Below are 19,148 nucleotides of genomic sequence, written 5' to 3' on the forward strand. Positions count from 1 at the left end.
TCGGCTTTGGCTTAAACTGTGAATGAATTATTGAACCGTTGAAGTTAAGATTTTGTTGAGACAATATATGTAATAAACAGATCAATTATCAACAACCCTCAGCCCTTGCAACAGCTGGTTCCTGATAACGAAACAGATAAATTATGTATATATATAAATTCAAATGGTTGAGGCGAACGCTGAGTGTATGAACGGGTATCGAACACAAGCTTCCCAGTCTATTGGCTGGGACATATTGTGACTCCCACCAACACAGGGACGACTGAGGGAAGGAATGACCAGGGACATAGTGTGTCCCAGACACCTGGGAGGGGAAGGGGGGTTACACACACACACACACACACACACACCACAACTGACACACACACCTTGTACAGCCACACACACACACACACACACATACACACCACATCTGACAGACACACCTTGTACAGCCACACACACACACACACCTGCACGCCTGACCCACGCCTCACCCGCTCCCGGAGCCTGGCCCGGTGTCCCGGCGGCCAAATCCGTCCCCCTGAGTACGCCAGGCTGGCGCGGGTGGGCGTATGTAGAGCTAGGGTGGCGCGGATAGGTGTCTGTAGAGCTAGGGTGGCGTGGGAGGGCGCGTGCAGAGCCCGGCTGGCGTGGGTGGGGGTGTGCAGGGATGGTGATTCAAATGCTGTATTTAGTTACATTACAGTGACCAGTGTGAATTGATCTTGATATTACATGCATGAGATCCCCCCCCCCCCCCCGGCACTTACGTTATCAAATGCCATTGTGTCATTCAATGATAATATAACAGACATTAACATTTGTTAAAGAACAGAATCAATCTTAGGTTAAGGTAAATCATCACGAAATATATTGGCATGTTAGATTGTGTGAGCTGGAGGGATGAGGTTGGGCCTCCATCTTGGACACAGCGTAAGTTACCACAAATCCTTTTTTCCTCCCACACAGCCACCACCACCACTACCACCACCACAACCATGAAGTCCGCCACCTTCATCGTCTTCATCACCTTCGTCCTCGTCCTCGTCCTCGTCCTCCAGTAAGTACAGTGCCCTCCTCGAGTCGTTACTCAGCCGCCTTAACACCCCCTACAGCCAAGTCATCGATCCATCTCTGTTCTTTCCTGATAGTCGCCTCGCTGAGAGCGGTGCCCTGGAGACGTCTCTCTCCGTCTCTCCTTGTCTCCTAGGTCTGCAGGAGACAGGAGCTGTGCGGCATCACTTGGTGCAACATAAGTACAGATTGTAATGACCTTCGTTTGTGTGGTGATGCCTGCATGAGCAACGTCCCTGTGCCGCCCACACGTCTCCTGCCAAGCTCTTCTACCACTCCCGTCCTACGCCAGATCTGAGGATCTCTCTCTCTCTCTCTCTCTCTCTCTCTCTCTCTCTCTCTCTCTCTCTCTCTCTCTCTCTCTCTCTCTCTCTCTCTCTCTCTCCGTTTCTCCCTTTATCGCGTTCAGACTCCTCTTGTCACATATGCCCGAATCTTTTTTCTTGGTTGATTCTTTTTGTTTTCTTCTGTTACCTCCTCTTGTGGGACGTCCAGTGAGGCAGTCATCGTCTGGCGTGGTAGACCCCAATGGTCAGGTGCAAAGTGTCACTTGTGCTACACAGTTCAGTTATCCAGACCGAAGACGATGCTGACTCAGTCTTGTTCCCTCGCCTTGGAAACATGCGCTGGCGAAGACGGTCCGTAAGAATGGTGACTGTTCTAACCAGTCCATCTATCGTGCTGTTCATCTATCGTCTCCAAAGTTAACTGAATCTCTATCTGAATTTCCTCTTTTTTTGAGCATCTTGAATCTGACAGTCATATAGCTTATCATTAGTCTAGTTTTCACCAGGCGTGGTACACGGGTGATGTCATCTCGTGTTTATATTAACGTCTCGTCATTCCCTCTCCCTCTCAGAGACCATCTGGTCATCCTGTACTGTAGCTCCTGAAGTCTCGCAGAACCTAGATAGATGGCAGCACCGGTTATCTGATCAGCCTTTCCTCTTTTGACTACGCTACTCACTTTGTAGTCTCACACCCAACTTCCCCTTGGTTAGCCCATTTCGTAATCAACCTCTTTATGCTATCTCTTATTCGCAACCAAAGCAAGCAGTATTCCACAGGGCTCTGTCCTCTCTCGTACTCTCCAGTTTGACCAGTTACCCGGTTCACTCCTTTGACATCTCAGCTCTACATGCATTGCTCCAGTTCTTTTAAATCCTCTCCACCGGCTCCTACTCAGCCTACAGGATATGCCAGTAAAGCAAACATGACCTTGTTGAACTTATCGCCTCTGAACCCATCTTTTCTCTTATTTCTCATTCAAAAGCATTCCACGAACCTCTCATCTTCTGACGAGGATCTACGACAGAAGTGGGTCAAGCGGGTCAGCCAGATGACCTATGACCTACCATGACCCAACTTGAATTCACTGCCAAACTACCCATTGACCCGTGACCTCCCCCTGAACCATTTCCATAAGAGGATACACAATAACACTTCAGTGCTGGGAGGCTATTTGGGGTATGAGGAGGCACTGCAGAAGTTGTTGGACAAATGCAGTGGTGCAACAGTGATAAAATAACTAGTCTAGTGCCGTGTTAGTGAGGGTGTTGCAGTGGTTCGTCACAACACACTATCCTCAAGTCACCACACCATTCTCCAGTCACACCTCACCATTCATAAGTCACATCACGCCATACCCTAGTCACACCAAACCAATTCCAGATCTCGCCATACCATTCCCATCAAACTTGACCAATTCCAGGTCTCGCCACACCCTTCCCATCAAACCAAACCTATGCCAGATCTAGCCACACCATTCCCATCAAACCAGACCAATTCCAGATCTCGTCACACCATTCCCATCAAACCAGATCAATTCCAGATCTCGCCACACCCTTCCCATCAAACCAAACCAATTCTAGATCTCGCCACACCATTCCCATCAAACCATATCAATTCCAGGTCTCGCCATACCATTCCCATCATCCCATATCATTCCCAGTTCACGCCATACCATTCCCAAGTCGCACCACAGACATGCACTCGTGTATATCCCAAATACCTTATCCCAGTCCACTCTTCAGACCAGACACGATGTGCCTCTGATATAGATAACAGATAACACACCCCAGTACACACCACAGAGATAAGATCATATCCCGGTGTAAACTAGATTTACTAGATATTGAGATAAGACCATGGATACACCTCAACGTACCACTGTAAAATACAAGGATTATCCAAAATCATCTTCCCAGTCAATGGGTAAAGTTATTATCGAAAGGTGAATGTACCATTCATGCGTATCTTCATGTCATGGTTATATACCTTCAGAAAATACTGTAACTCGTGTGGTATACTGGTTTTCCTTATGGTATACTGGTTTTCCTTATGGTATACTGGTTTTCCTTATGGTATGCTGGTTTTCCTTATGGTACACTGGTTTTCCTTATGGTATACTGGTTTTCCTTATGGTATACTGGTTTTCCTTATGGTACACTGGTTTTCCTTATGGTATGCTGGTTTTCCTTATGGTACACTGGTTTTCCTTATGGTATACTGGTTTTCCTTATGGTATACTGGTTTTCCTTATGGTATACTGGCTTTCCTTACGGTATACTGGTTTTCCTTATGGTGTACTGGCTTTCCTTATGGTACACTGGTTATCCTTATGGTATACTGGCTTTCCTTTTGGTATACTGGTTTTCCTTATGGTATACTGGTTTTCCTTATGGTATACTGGCTTTCCTTTTGGTATACTGGTTTTCCTTATGGTATACTGGCTTTCCTTACGGTATACTGGTTTTCCTTATGGTATACTGGCTTTCCTTATGGTATACTGGTCTTCCTTCGGGTATTAAAGTGGAGTAGTTATGATGCAGGCATCTCTCAATACCTTTCTTGAGTGTATGACGAGGAGATGAGTAACTTATGCTTCATGCTTGGCAAGTGGCACTCATCAGTGAGCGAAGCTACGGTTCCTGCTTTGAATACCAGGAGTCACTTTTGTGTGTTGGTAGAAAATACGTTTTAGTAGTGCTAATGAACTTTACCCCGTTACTGCTCCCTCATTGGTTGAGATGCTGCAAAGGTTTGAATTAAGAGAAGGGCTGTGCTGAGTTCAAGAGAATGAGTTTGATGAGTGAGTTGTGAGGGGAAAGTAGTGTGATGAGTGAGTAGTGAGGGAAAGTAGTATGATGAGTGAGTGGTGTGGGGAAAGTAGTATGATGAGTGAGTAGTGTGGGAAAGTAGAGTGATGAGTGAGTCGTGAAGGGAAGTAGTATGATGAGTATTGAGAGAAAGTAGTATGATGAGTGAGTAGTGAGGGGAAGTAGTATGATGAGTGAGTAGTAAGGGAAAGTAGTATGATGAGTAGTGAGGGAAAGTAGTATGATAAGTGAGTAGTGAGGGAAAGTAATATGATGAGTGAGTGGTGAGGGAAAGTTTTCATTTTAGTCACTAGCCTGGTCAGGTACCTGAGTGTTTCCCAGCCCCACAAGGCCTCTGCCCGCAGCACGAGACTGGCTGCTGCTGCTTCCCATAGTTTCTATGTGACAATCAGCCACTTGAGGATGGGCCGTTATGACACATTAACCCTTTCCTCCATCCAGCTGTGAACGTCTTTCCCTTCTTTTCCTTTTCCTTCTCCTTCTTCTAACCTTCCATTTTCTATGAGAATGGTCTACAAACACTCAGGGAGCTGAAATTCATCTCTGCCATTTGTTATTTCTCACACGTACATCAGCAATCATCTCAGACGGTCGTGATTGGTGGACTCATTTCTCCATACAACATTGGCCACCATAACTACACAACAATACACATCATACAAGTATACGCGAGAATACACCTTAACACATGTATAGACAACAATACACTATATACAGCTATACACAACAATACACCATACACAACTATACATCATAATACACTATACACCACTATACACAGCACATCTCATCAAATTTTATACAGCAGTGCAATACATACAGCTATACACAACAATACACCATACACAACTATACTTCATAATACATTATACACCACTATACACAACACACCTCATCAAACTTTACACAACAATGCAATACATACAGCTATACCCAGCAAGACATGACCTACAGCATTACACCCCACACAAGTACAGACAGCAGTACACCCCCACACAACAGCTAAGTACACTTCACCACACACAATAACACACACACACACACACACACACACACACACACACACACACACACACACACACACACATCTATATGCGGACCTACACGACACGATGGAGAAGCGAGACTTGAGCGGCTATGCGGGCAGGTCGGGCCCGATGTTGCTGACTCAATCATCCTTTTGGTTGGTAGGGGTCATCTCCAGGCGTTTCAGATCAGCTACAGTTTGTTCAGCTGCTTTGTAGCCTCGTTCCTCAAGTCCTCCAGTGGATTTTTCTGGGTCGCGTCCCGTGAATCGAGCCTCTTTTGGCGGGTCTTCTTCTATTGGTGCCGCAGTGCCATATACGCCAGAGGTTCGTTCACCCTCGGGAAATCGTCATGTCTATGTCCCCACAGTCCGTTCCTCTCTGTTCCCTTCGACAGATTGTCTTGTCTATATCCCCTCGGTCCGTTCCCCCTCAGCAGATCATGTTTATGTCCCTTGGGTCTGTTCCTCGTCGGTAAATCTGGTCTATACTCGTGTTCTCGTCAGCTTCCGTTTCCTGGTCTGTCTTCACTTGGTTGTCCTTCGCATGAGGCTATCCATGTCTTGGCAATACCACCCGTTCGTATATTTTCCCTGTTCGTCAATGGAGTCTCGTTATCCGTATCTCTTTATACTGTAAGTTATATAATGTTCATTAGTTTATTGGCAATGAGATACTTGATATGTGGTCTGGTGTCGGTAGATGAGTTTGTCTTCTTCCTACAGTGAGACGACAGCTGCGCCCAGGTGCCCTATGCACATCAGCACGGCCATACCTGAGAACTGCACGTTTGGCACGACAGTAGACTGGTGCCGCAATACCATATGTGCTAAGGTGAGTGATTCCTTCCCGTCCACGTCACGCAAAAATGTGTGTCGTACATAGCCACTTTTACTCTCTCTTGTGACGGCAATGCAACGTTGGTTTGGGACATAACGCTGGTGTGTGGACGATTATATCTATCTATCTATCTATCTACTATGGCAGGGCCCAGGGGAAGAGTGTAAAGAAGAGGAATGGTGGGCGAACGATTGCGCCCTTGGCACCTACTGCGCCTGTGGCTTCTGCTCCGGCTGCTTCGTCAACGTGCTCTGCTACACTCCCAGTTTCTGCTAGAGACACAACCGCTACACATGGTGAGGCCTGCAGCTCCCGCCTCACTGTACCTGGCTCTCTTCCCTGTCTTCACCACTCGTGAGGCACCACTGTCGAAGCTGCCCTCCTGCAGGACAGAGGTTTCGACCCAAGTGCCTGTCTCCATGTGATATATATTGTACATAAAACTAGGCAGGAGAGGTACCTCGTCCCACCGTGCTACTCCTACCAGTTTGGATCCAACTATGAAACGATGTGCCTTTCGCACCAACACGTCGCATCTCTGTCTGACCTGCTTTCATGTTGGTAAACTTAAATGATTCATATTCAGCTGTATAGCGCTGCAATAAGCACACAAACTTGTAGGTCTGAGGCGCCTGTGCCATAAGAGTAAGGCCCTATATATATATATATATATATATATATATATATATATATATATATATATATCGAATGTGTGTATTTACATACATATAAAGGACATATATCGGTAACGATTTTATCTGTTGCTTTTGTGATAAATGAGTACAAATAATATTAGGTATTACCCACAGTGGTAGAACATAATGCAATCCCATTCTAGTTTTTTTCTGTCACTTTAGACAAACTCGTGGTGACGACCCGGGTATGTAGGCCTCCGACGCTGCTACACCCCTCCATGGGTGCGTCTGTGGCCACCACAGTTCTCTTCTGGCCTCACCTTATGCAGTGCTAGTCAGTGGTATGATTTCAAGAGCTCGTCAGTAGGAGCTCGGGTGCCTACCACAGGCCTCGGACGTGTGTGTGTGTTCTCCCGCTCCCACAAGGCTTGAGTGACTGACCAGCACCAGGCATCTCCTTTGCTCAACCAACAACGTCACACTTTGTTAAGAGATGAACAAAATCACTGCCATCGTACGTTTTGGTTCTAGGGTCAGCCTCAGCCTTGACTGAACCGTAATTGTATTCTAATAGAGCAACACTGGCAGTTTTCTCCCTAGCGTCGACAACTGGGTGGTACTTCAGCCAAGTTATGAGGGTCGTTATCAAGACTTACGGATGAAAGGTTCCTCACATGAGATACTCCTTGAGGTCGCCTTGTCTCACTTGAAGAATCACAGAAATGCTACGTGTTCATGAAGTACCACTGGTGTCCATTACACACTGTGGTTCGACTTTCATAAGGTGAGGAAGGTAGTGCCTCTGTCATGGCAGGCAGTCACGCCCTCACAGCTGTCATGCACGGGGTACCTCCTCATTCACACAGCCTCCAATCCTCACTACTGCTCCCAGGTACCCACAATCACCCATCGTACCTTTCGTTTGTATCCAGAATATACATACATGTATATATACATATATTTTTGTAGTCTTGCGTTACTCTCTTACTCTCGTCTGGTTATAGTACTTGGTAAAGATGGCGATGGGTACCTGGGATGGGCTCTTAAGTACCTGCACCTTGTTCTGTGATGCCCCTGTTGGTAGGTGGTACTATAAGTGTAGCAGCTCATTCGGAGGCAGGAGAAAGTGTATCGCCGAGACTTTGTGGGGCCACGATACTGTAAGGCGAGAGTTCACTGGGTTCCCAGCAGTGGAACTAAGAACAGGAGGAGTGCGGATTTGACACTATAAACCAGGCAGATACTTGTAGCTACGCATGCGTATTGCCAATACTTTGTTTTTGTAGGTTCAAAACCTCCTTCCTGCGTCAATGCGTTCAAAACATTAGGTTCCGTCATTAAAAACGATATAGTAAAATCATTAGAAATACAGTCCCAAATCAAGTTTAACCATCAGGTGACGTTAGTCCAATCAATGTAGTAAAATCAGTAAAGAAACAATTATGGATTACCCTATAGATCTAAGATACGTATGAAAGGTGCAACACAATCGTATGATTAAGGTCATTTGTATACCGTGACGTCACGTATGTAGTGAAGGAATATGGTTGCGTATGGAAAGTCATTAACCCTGGGTCACCATCATAGACCACGACAGAGTGCCTTATATCATGTGGGATTATGTCTGACATATTTGTATCATAAATAAAGTTGACATTGTTATCATTATATCATTATCCTCTCTATATGATCAAAGGAAGGAAGGCATAAAAAACATTCACATTGGAACATAAATATTCACATGTGAACAGGAGGAGGAGGAGAGAAGGAATATCTTTCGTACACATAGGATACTTTACCCTCACTACACAGGGAATAATACACCTCTACACCTGGAATACATCATCACTACACCTGGAGTACACCATCACTACACCTAGAACATCCCTTCATCCCTACACCTGAAGTACACATGTATACGTAAGAAATATATATATATATATATATATATATATATATATATATATATATATATATATATATATATATATATATATATATATATATATATCTGAGCTAAGGTAATAAGTAATGTATACGTATCATACAGTTAGGGTAATGAGTTACCTCAGCATTTCTCTTTATTAAGAAATGATGTTTTAGAGAAGTGTTCCTTTATTAATTAAAGCGTCCATCTTTGTACAGTAATATACCACGTTCTCTAAATACTATGAGAACCGTGTCGTTAGGCATAATATAGAAATGTGCAAAATAGTTTTGTATATATATATATATATATATGTATATATATGAAAGGAATTATATGAGCAGTTCTTAAATACATTATTTCTCACTGGTGATATAAATTTCTAGCTAGTCCACAGATAAGTACTTTTTTGTTTCGTCTAGCTATATATATATATATATATATATATATATATATATATATATATATATATATATATATATATATATATATGTTATTTCTTTCACTTGTTACTATAAGACACACAAAGGCACACTGGAGATGACGTCTTCCTATGTGACTGGAGAACAATGAAATAATTGCAAACAAAGTTCACCTGTTATGTAGACTTAGGACACAGACCAGAGTTACGTTGCGAAGGCAAAGGACGGATATATAGAAAAATTCTTATACGAAAACAGTCGCTGTAACTACTATGATTTGCCGCCCAAAGCAAGACGAGTAGACAGGAGGGAACGTCCCATATATTACACTGAGGTTGAGGATCTTCCCTCCTTGTGCCGCTATGACGCTCCTCTGAGCTCCTTTCTCGCCAAGTGTCCCCTCAGAGCGGCTTGGATTCTCACCACAGCTTGCATCACGGCCGGGTCGCTAAGGTCCACGCTCTCCTTCGACTTTCTCCGTAGGGCTTTGCGGGTCTTGTAACCCCTGAAACCTGCCTGAATCTTGGCGGCGGCGACATCAGGGGTGAGTTTGTCCTTTTCCAGAGGCGTTCCTGCCTTCGGGGACGAGACTGCCTTTTGCTGTGCCATGTGCTTCCGAGTCAGGTATCCTCGAACTCCCGCTTGTATGGTGACGACGGCTCTCATCAGCGACGGGTCGTCAGGTGAGGATTGTGACTTTACCATACGCTCTTCTAGCACCTGGGTCATCATGGCATCCCGGGTGAGGCTCTCTCTCCTCGCCTCTGCCTGTGCTGCCTCCATGCTGGCCCGGCGGCACTCCATACCATGAGGGAGGCTCTGGTATGACGGTTTACAGGACGGTCTCTTGAATATCTTTCGTATCTTGTACCCTCGATAAACGGCCTGGATTTTCGTAGCTGCTCTTTCCTTTCTTGTGGAACTGGTGGAACTTCTCCTTTCTCGTCTTCGAGCTGGCCCGTTGGTGGGGTGGCCCATAATCCGTCGTCTTATCTGATATCCTCGAAAGAGACTCTGAATCTTCGTTGCTGCACGATTCAACTCTTCTTCATTGACAGGAGCGGTCAAAACACGACTGTTCTCGAGAGTCGGACTCGATTCTCTGCTTGAAACACTGGACCAGTCGCTGTCTGTAGTTTGTGCCACCACCAGACCGACGTTCGTGCTTTCCGGATCATCCACACAAAGTTTGAGGCTAGGCTGGGGTTGGCTGTACTCGGTGTCCGCACTCGTTATGATTATTTCCGGTTCGATAAAAGTATTCTGGTTGCCGTTTTCGTCTTCCGAATAATTATTGTTCACTGCTTCCCTTCCGTTGCAATACAAAGGTTGTATCTTTGTGTCAACATCTTCCAAACTCTCTAGATTACCCTCGTGCTGATGAAGGCCATTGATATTTATCGTAATCTCTCCTTGATTCGATACTGCTTCACTTAGAGATTCGCCTGTTTTCAAATCCCGATATGTTGTCTGTATTTTCAGCGTCGCTTGCTCGAGATCCCCGTTGGTATCTTCAACGTCTTCGTTTGTGCTCTCACTGTTGAGTCTCATCCTTGTCTGATCGTCTAGGTTGGCAGTTCGCATCCTTGTCTGATCGTCTAGGTAGGCAGTTCGATCAGTGGTCAAGCCTAGGTTCAAGTCTTCTCTCTCTGTGCCATGTGTCTGGAGCCAAATGACTTCGAAATTGTTGTTTTCTTCATCATCAACATAAGATGGCAGCAAACTCCTCCGTTCTTCTTTCTCTGGATTCTCGGTCCTCTCAGCACTGTTCACCTGAGGTGACTTCAGTGATTTTCTTGTCTGGAAGCCTCGAAAAGTTGCCTGGATTTTGGTGGCTGCCCGGACTGCTTCCTCTAGGTCATACACTGGTCCTTCTCTTTCCCTGTTCTCGTGGTTTGCTTGGTTCTGAGTCTGGTGATCATGGAACGATAATTGAACTGGTGATTCTTTCTGTTCCAGCACGGAACCATTGAAGTCAGTGCTCTCTTCCACAGACTTCGAGGGACTTTGCCGTAAGGCGTCGGTAGAAACGATCTGAATCATTAGGTATCTGTAAATTTTGTCTGACTTGGAAACCACGGAAGGAAGACTGGATTAATGTTGCGGCTTTCTCAACCTCAGGATCAGTCAGGTCTATGTCGCAAGGGTTATCATCATCTGGCAGCTGGAACACTCCGGCCTTCTTGGACTGGAAAGCCGCTTCTTGTACTTCAGGATCGCTGAAGTCTACTTCTTCTGAACCTTCCTTTCCAGGAAATGGCGGAGATTTTTGTCTCGTTCTGAAATCACGGTAAGAAGACTGGATTACCTCAGCTGCTCTCTGAACTTCTGGGTCATTGAGATCTATTTCTTCGACGTCTCCTCCTTCAGGAGACTCTGACGCTCTGGAATTCTGTCTGGCTCTGAAACCACGGTATGAAGACTGGATCACTATCGCCGCTCGTTCGAGTTCTGGGTCGTTAAGATCGACTGCATCGACCTGTTCCTCTCCAGGTGACTGATTGCCTGAAGGGGAGGAGCGCAGAAGCTCGCTGTCCTCCAGACCTGCGTCGCTCACGTTCCTGTCCTCAGGAGACTGGATGGTGGCAGCTGCGTTTTGGACTTCGGGATCATCTGGGCTTAATTCTTGAATTCCATCCTTCTCGAGAGACTGTGGCAATCCTGGATTTTGCCTGGATCTGAAGCCTCGATAAGATGCCTGGATCAGTGTAGCAGCTTGCTGGAGTTCTGGGTCATTGAGATCTATCCCATCTATTTCTTCCCTCTCAGGGGAATGTGAATCTGGTAGATTTTGTCTGTTCTTGAAACCACGATATGATGACTGGATAACTAAAGCAGCTTGCTGGAGTTCTGGGTCATCAAGATCTATTCCTTCTATTTCCTCAATCTCTGGGGAATGTGAATCTCTCATATTTTGTCTGGTTTTGAAGCCCCGATATGAAGCCTGGATCGCTGTAGCTGCTTGTTGAAGCTCCGGATCACTGAGGTCTATTCCATCTATTTCTTCAGTCTCAGGGGAATGTGAATCTCTCAAAGTTTGTCTGGTTTTGAAGCCACGGTATGAGGATTGTATCGCTGTGGCTGCTTTTTGGAGTTCCGGGTCATTGAGGTCTATTCCATCTATCGTTTCCTCCGGGGGCGGGGTGGTATCTCTCAAATTTTGTCTGGTTTTGAAGCCCCGGTATGAAGACTGGATTACTACACAAGCTTGTTGAAGTTCCGGGTCGTTGAGATCTATCTCACCTATGTTTTCCTCTCCAGGCGAAGTTGAATCTCTTAGGTTTTGTCTGGTTTTGAAGCCCCGATATGAAGCCTGGATGGCTGTAGCGGCTTGCTGAAGCTCTGGGTCATTGAGGTCTATTCCATCTATTTCCTCATTCTCAGGCGAAGCTGAATCCTTCAAAGTTTGTCTGGTTTTGAAGCCACGGTATGAAGACTGTATCGCGGTGGCTGCTTTTTGAAGCTCCGGGTCATTGAGATCTATTCCATCTATTTCCTCATTCTCAGGGGAATGTGAATCTGTCAAATTTTGTCTGGTCTTGAAGCCCCGGTATGAGGATTGAATCACTGTGGCAGCCTGCTGAAGTTCAGGGTCGCTAAGATCTATTTCATCTACTTTTCCCTCTACTGGAGGCGTCGAATCTCTCAGGTTTTGTCTGGTTTTGAAGCCCCGATATGAAGCCTGTATCGCTGTAGCGGCTTGCTGAAGTTCAGGGTCGCTAAGATCTATTCCAGCAATTTCTTCATCCTCAGTTGGGGTCGAATCTCTCAAATTCTGTCTGGTTTTGAATCCACGATACGAGGACTGGATCACTGTAGCAGCCTGTTGAAGTTCAGGGTCGCTCAGATCTATTTCATCTACTTTTCCCTCTACTGGAGGCGAGGTCGAATCTCTCAGGTTTTGTCTGGTTTTGAAGCCCCGATATGAAGCCTGTATCGCTGTAGCTGCTTGTTGAAGCTCCGGATCATTGAGGTCTATTCCATCTATTTCCTCAATCTCAGGGGAATGTGAATCTCTCAAAGTTTGTCTGGTTTTGAACCCCCGATATGAAGCCTGGATCGCCGTAGCAGCTTTTTCAAGTTCAGGGTCATTAAGATCTATCCCATCTATTTCTTCCCTCTCATGGTTAAGATCTATCCCATCTATTTCTTCCCTCTCATGGTTAAGATCTATTCCATCTAATTCTTCTTTCTCAGGGGAATGTGAATCTCTCAAAGTTTGTCTGGTTTTGAAGCCACGGTACGAGGACTGTATCGCTGTGGCTGCTTTTTGAAGTTCCGGATCATTGAGGTCTATTCCATCTATCGTTTCCTCCTGAGGCGAGGTGGAATCTCTTTCCTCCTGAGGTGAGGTCGAATCTCTCAGGTTTTGTCTGGTTTTGAATCCACGATATGAAGCCTGGATCGCTGTAGCTGCTTGTTGAAGCTCCGGATCATTGAGGTCTATTCCATCTATTTCCTCATTCACAGGCGAGGCTGAATCTGTCAAATTTTGTCTGGTTTTGAAGCCTCGATAGGAAGATTGGATCACTATGGCGGCTTCTTGAACTTCAGGATCGCTAAGATCTATTTCGTCTACTCTTCCCTCATTTGGAGACGTCGAATCTCTCAGGTTTTGTCTGGTTTTGAAGCCCCGATATGAAGCCTGGATCGCCGTAGCAGCTTTTTCAAGTTCAGGATCATTAAGATCTATCCCATCTATTTCTTCCCTCTCATGATTAAGATCTATCCCATCTATTTCTTCCCTCTCATGGTTAAGATCTATCCCATCTATTTCTTCCCTCTCATGGTTAATATCTATTCCATCTATTTCTTCCCTCTCATGGTTAAGATCTATTCCTTCTAAATCTTCCTTCTCAGGGGAATGTGAATCTCTCAAAGTTTGTCTGGTTTTGAAGCCACGGTACGAGGACTGTATCGCTGTGGCTGCTTTTTGAAGCTCCGGATCATTGAGGTCTATTCCATCTATTTCCTCATTCTCAGGGGAATGTGAATCTGTCAAATTCTGTCTGGTTTTGAAGCCTCGATACGAGGATTGAATCACTGTGGCAGCTTGTTGAAGTTCAGGGTCGCTAAGATCTATTCCATCTAGTACTTCCTCTGTAGGCGAAGTTGAATCTCTCAGGTTTTGTCTGGTTTTGAACCCCCGATATGAAGCCTGGATCGCCGTAGCAGCTTTTTCAAGTTCAGGATCATTAAGATCTATTCCATCTAATTCTTCCTTCTCATGGTTAAGATCTATTCCATCTATTTCTTCATTCTCAGGCGAGCTCGAATCTCTCAAATTTTGTCTGGTTTTGAAGCCCCGATATGAAGCCTGGATCGCTGTAGCGGCTTGTTGAAGCTCCGGATCATTGAGGTCTATTCCATCTATCGTTTCCTCCTGAGGCGAGGTCGAATCTCTCAGGTTTTGTCTGGTTTTGAAGCCACGATATGAAGCCTGTATCGCTGTAGCGGCTTGCTGAAGTTCAGGATCATTAAGATCTATCCCATCTATTTCTTCCCTCTCATGGTTAATATCTATTCCATCTATTTCTTCCCTCTCATGGTTAAGATCTATTCCTTCTAAATCTTCCTTCTCAGGGGAATGTGAATCTCTCAAAGTTTGTCTGGTTTTGAAGCCACGGTACGAGGACTGTATCGCTGTGGCTGCTTTTTGAAGCTCCGGATCATTGAGGTCTATTCCATCTATTTCCTCATTCTCAGGCGAAGTTGAGTCTCTCAAATTTTGTCTGGTTTTGAAGCCCCCGATATGAAGCCTGGATCGCCGTAGCAGCTTTTTCAAGTTCAGGATCATTCAGGTCTATCCCATCTATTTCTTCCTTCTCACGGTTGAGATCTATTCCATCTAATTCCTCATTCTCAGGGGAATATGAATCCCTCAAATTTTGTCTGGTTTTGAAGCCACGGTATGAAGCCTGGATGGCTGTAGCGGCTTGTTGAAGTTCCGGATCATTCAGGTCTATTCCATCTATTTCCTCATTCTCAGGCGAGCTCGAATCCCTCAGGTTTTGTCTGGTTTTGAAGCCACGGTATGAAGCCTGGATCGCTGTAGCAGCTTGCTGGAGCTCAGGGTCATTCAGATCTATTTCATCGATACCTTGCGTCCCTAGAGATTCTGAGGGTTTCGAATTCTTTCTCGACTGGATCACTGTGGCGGCTTCCTCTTGCTCGGGATCAGTGAAATCAGTGCCATCGACACCGTTTTCTGTGGGGGAGTGAGATGGGAGATCCTTCCGGGTCTTGTAACCTCGATATGACGATTGTATTTTCGTCGCAGCGTTGTGATATTCAGGGTCATTTAGGTCTATCCCTTCCGTGTGTTGCTCTCCCTTAACCCTCTTCAGCCCCAGGTTCTGTCTGACCTTAAAGCCACGATAGTAGGACTGGATTCTTTTGGCAGCTTCCTCGAGTTCTGGATCCTGGAACTGAATGTTTTCTGCTTCGTCTGTTGCGACGGCGTCTCCCAGTGGTTCTTGCGGTGAGGTATGACCCCGAGTCTCTTTCCTGACTTGATATCCACGGAAGCCAGCCTGGATCTTGGTGGCGGCTGCCGCAAGTTCCTCCTCGCTGTCTATGTCGGCTGCCTGGAATATGTATTAGGGGCACAGATCAGATATTTGGTAGAGGCTGGGCCAAAGACAAGCATTGATAATGGAGGATATTGAAGGTGATGATTTTCACTTAATCTATAAACTTCCGTAAACTTGATAATTCGTCTTTACAGTTGCTTTGAATTTCCATTACTAATTCAATTGCTAATTAACTGTACATTATTCTTTACTATGAGGTTTAAAAGTTACTTTTTTACTTGTAAAGTGATTAATCAAAGAATACTTGTCAACAGTATATCATAAGGTCCAATGTATAAGTGACACTGAGAGACTGAACACTGAGGTGCTCGACCATGCAAAGTGAAACACTGAGCCTCAGCTTTCGAAGCAAACACGTCACAGGGGAAGGTTGGGGAGTCATGCAGATGAGTGAAGCAGCTCGAACCTTAACACGAACACATACACACACATTCTAGAAGCGGACTGACGCCAACCATGCGATCACAGAGCATTGACTGAGTGGGGGGAAGGTGAACACATCCGGCAGAAAAGGCGACCAAGTACATGCTATTCTATCTTACTCTTGTGGCAATGAAGGCAGAGAACTCACACAGGGAATGACACATGATGCCACACGGGACAGAACTGCCGTTGAAAACACTTACGGGATGTGATAACAAGATCCTCTTAGATAGTGCTGGGATGGGTGGAGGGGAGTGCGACCAACAAGTATCATTTAGGTAAAACTAAACCAAAAAAAATATAAGTGAACTCGTCCTTTGACTGTATAAGGCAACTGCGGGTGACCAAAATGCAAAAATGAAATATGATTTATTCCTTTTTTTGATTAATCTGACACTTCAGGTTGCTGGAGTGTAATGTGGCTTTGCCTTGCTGACAATGTCATCCAAAGTGCAGATATTGCATTGATCCGTCTGGTGACTCAAGGTTACCACGTAGCCACTGCTCCGCCATGCAACTGAGTAGTGCAGGTGAGAACAGTCGTTCCCCTTTCACCTCTGCTCGAAGCAGCTGCCACACACCCGTCCTCACGCGCACCTTCCTACATCCCTGGGATAAGTGCGGCGTGACTAGCGTCCTCACTATCCTTGGCTATGAGGTGCGGGTCCAACCGTTCGCCCCCTTCTAAACTGGACGAGCGGAAAATGCTGTTGATGACCCCCTGACGCCCTTCCATAAACTCCTGGATGTTCTTGTCGTCCGCTTCGTCGTCCTCGTGTCTGTGTGTTGGTGTTTCTTCCTCGGGTTTTCTCTCGCTGGAGCTGGTTGTCTGACCGTCGTATTTCTCGTATTGTGTTTCTTTGTCCTCCTGCAGGGAAGCGCAGGAGCAGGAGTCAGACGAAGGCCGATCCTGTCTCCTTCCTACGCTGCTTCTTCCACTAGCCTCCGTCGGTTCGAGCTTGCCCGCGTCTCCGATACCTTCGTCATGGATTCCCTCTCGATCGCCACTTTCACCTGAACTTTTCTCGTCTTTCGTGGTCTCGCTCTTGTGCCGTTCATCAGGATATTTACTTACATCTTTACCGTCCTGTTCTTCCCAATTTTCATTTTCTCGTTCATTTCCTTTTCCATTTGTGAGGAATCCATTGACTTCGTCCTCATGAAGATTCGATCCATCAGTTCGACCCTCCTCAGCTTCAGCTGTGTGAGCCGGTGCTTCTACCCTGTCTACATCTACCACTGACTCAGCTTCCGTTCTTTCTCCGTCTTGCTGAAGCCTTTCGTCATCGTTCAGTGTCACTGAGGGCTTCGTGGTGTCGGCCTGTGGACCCTCAACGTATCCTGGGGCATCTTCTGTCCGCTGAATGTTAGTTTCCTCAACGGTAGTGATTTTTTGAATGCGTTCAGCGCTCCACTCCTCTTCGGTAACAGGAGATTCGTGAAGTTTTAGAGTAACTGATAGTTCGTCACTCCCTAGACCAGATTTTTCGTCACTCCCTGGTCCAGATGGTTCGTCACTCCCTGGTCCTGGCAGTTCGTCACTCCCTGATCTTGGCAGTTCGTCGCTCCCTGATCCTGGCAGATCGTCACTCCCTGATCCTGGCAGTTCGTCACTCCCTGATCCTGGCAGTTCGTCACTCCCTGATCCTTCCTTTCCATCGCAGATACTTTCCTTTCTATCCAGTACTTCTTCCCTGGCTGTGCTCGCTTCCTCGAATACTCTCTTCTCGTCCACTTCGTCAGTATGGCTGAGCCTAGCGAGCATTTCCTCCTGGTGTGGGAAGGTCTCGCTAGCATTAGAGGGCGTGTCAGCTGTGTGCATACCCATCGTCCCTGTGTCCGTGCCGGTCCGTGGGATGTCTGTACGTGTCGCCAGCAGACCCAACTCTTCTCCTTGGCTTTCTCTGGATTCATTGTCCTTTGTCCGTGTTCCCGCCTCTTGTCCCTCCATGTCTATGACACTTGCTATGCCGCTGTCAGTACCATGGCTGATCTCAGACATGCTAGACTCCTGTTCTGCGTCATCCACGCTCAAAGCCTCTCTATGGACGTGTTTTAAATCCGCTTGGACTTCCTGTGTCTCATCGCTGACCTGAGTCTGTCCGTGGACTTCCTGTGTCTCAGTGCTGACCTGAGTCTGTCCGTGGACTTCCTGTGTCTCAGTGCTGACCTGAGTCTGTCCGTGGACTTCCTGTGTCTCAGTGCTGACCTGAGTCTGTCCGTGGACTTCCTGTGTCTCAGTGCTGACCTGAGTCTGTCCGTGGGCTTCCTGTGTCTCATCGCTGACCTGAGTCTGTCCGTGGACTTCCTGTGTCTCAGTGCTGACCTGAGTCTGTCCGTGGACTTCCTGTGTCTCGTCACTGACCTGAGTCTGTCCGTGGGCTTCCTGTGTCTCATCGCTAACCTGAGTGTGTCCGTGGGCTTCCTGTGTCACTTCACTGACCTGAGTCTGTCCGTGGGCTTCCTGTGTCTCGTCACTGACCTGAGTCTGTCCGTGGGCTTCCTGTGTCTCATCGATGACCTGAGTGTGTCCGTGGGCTTCCTGTGTCACTTCACTGACCTGAGTGTGTCCGTGGGCTTCCTGTGTCACTTCACTGACCTGAGTGTGTCCGTGGGCTTCCTCTGTCTCATCGCTGACCTGAGTCTGTCCGTGGGCTTCCTGTGCCTCATCACTGACCTGAGTCTGTCCGTGGGCTTCCTGTGTCACTTCACTGGCCTGAGTCTGTCCGTGGGCTTCCTGTGTCTCATCGCTGGCCTGAGTCTGTCCGTGGGCTTCGTGTGTCTCGTCACTGACCTGAGTCTGTCCGTGGGCTTCCTCTGTCTCATCGCTGACCTGAGTCTGTCCGTGGGCTTCCTGTGTCTCATCGCTGACCTGAGTCTGTCCGTGGGCTTCCTGTGTCTCATCGCTGGCCTCAGTCTGTCCGTGGGCTTCGTGTGTCTCGTCACTGACCTGAGTCTGTCCGTGGGTTTCCTTGGTCTCATCGCTGCCCTGAGAATCACCATGAGTCCCAGCAGACATACCCCTTTCTCCAGCACCCTCGATATCATCGCCCGCAGCACCTGTTATGTCTTCGTCGTCATGATCAGCCACAGCTTCTTCCCCAACAC

The 19,148-nt window shown here is 46.6% G+C and overlaps 2 protein-coding genes across 2 annotated transcripts in view; one reads left to right on the forward strand and one right to left on the reverse strand.

Annotated features, from left to right (window-relative positions):
- The window catches only part of LOC139761721 (neuroparsin-A-like), a 13,206-nt gene extending 4,869 nt beyond the window's left edge, over nucleotides 1–8,337 (forward strand). The window contains exons 2-4 of the mRNA XM_071686111.1: nucleotides 952–1,042; nucleotides 5,926–6,034; nucleotides 6,188–8,337. Coding sequence (XP_071542212.1) covers nucleotides 981–1,042; nucleotides 5,926–6,034; nucleotides 6,188–6,316 — 300 coding nt within the window. The 5' untranslated portion in view covers nucleotides 952–980 and the 3' untranslated portion in view covers nucleotides 6,317–8,337. The remainder of the gene's footprint in view (nucleotides 1–951; nucleotides 1,043–5,925; nucleotides 6,035–6,187) is intronic.
- Nucleotides 8,338–8,772: 435 nt separating this feature from the next.
- Nucleotides 8,773–19,148, reverse strand: part of LOC139761722 (uncharacterized) — a 158,104-nt gene continuing 147,728 nt past the window's right edge. Inside the window, 3 exon segments of the mRNA XM_071686112.1 lie at nucleotides 8,773–11,007; nucleotides 11,009–14,797; nucleotides 14,799–15,611. Of these exon segments, the coding sequence (XP_071542213.1) occupies nucleotides 9,385–11,007; nucleotides 11,009–14,797; nucleotides 14,799–15,611 (6,225 nt within the window). The 3' untranslated portion in view covers nucleotides 8,773–9,384.

Source organism: Panulirus ornatus, chromosome 41 (genome assembly GCF_036320965.1).
Source record: "Panulirus ornatus isolate Po-2019 chromosome 41, ASM3632096v1, whole genome shotgun sequence".
Classification (NCBI taxonomy): domain Eukaryota; kingdom Metazoa; phylum Arthropoda; class Malacostraca; order Decapoda; family Palinuridae; genus Panulirus; species Panulirus ornatus.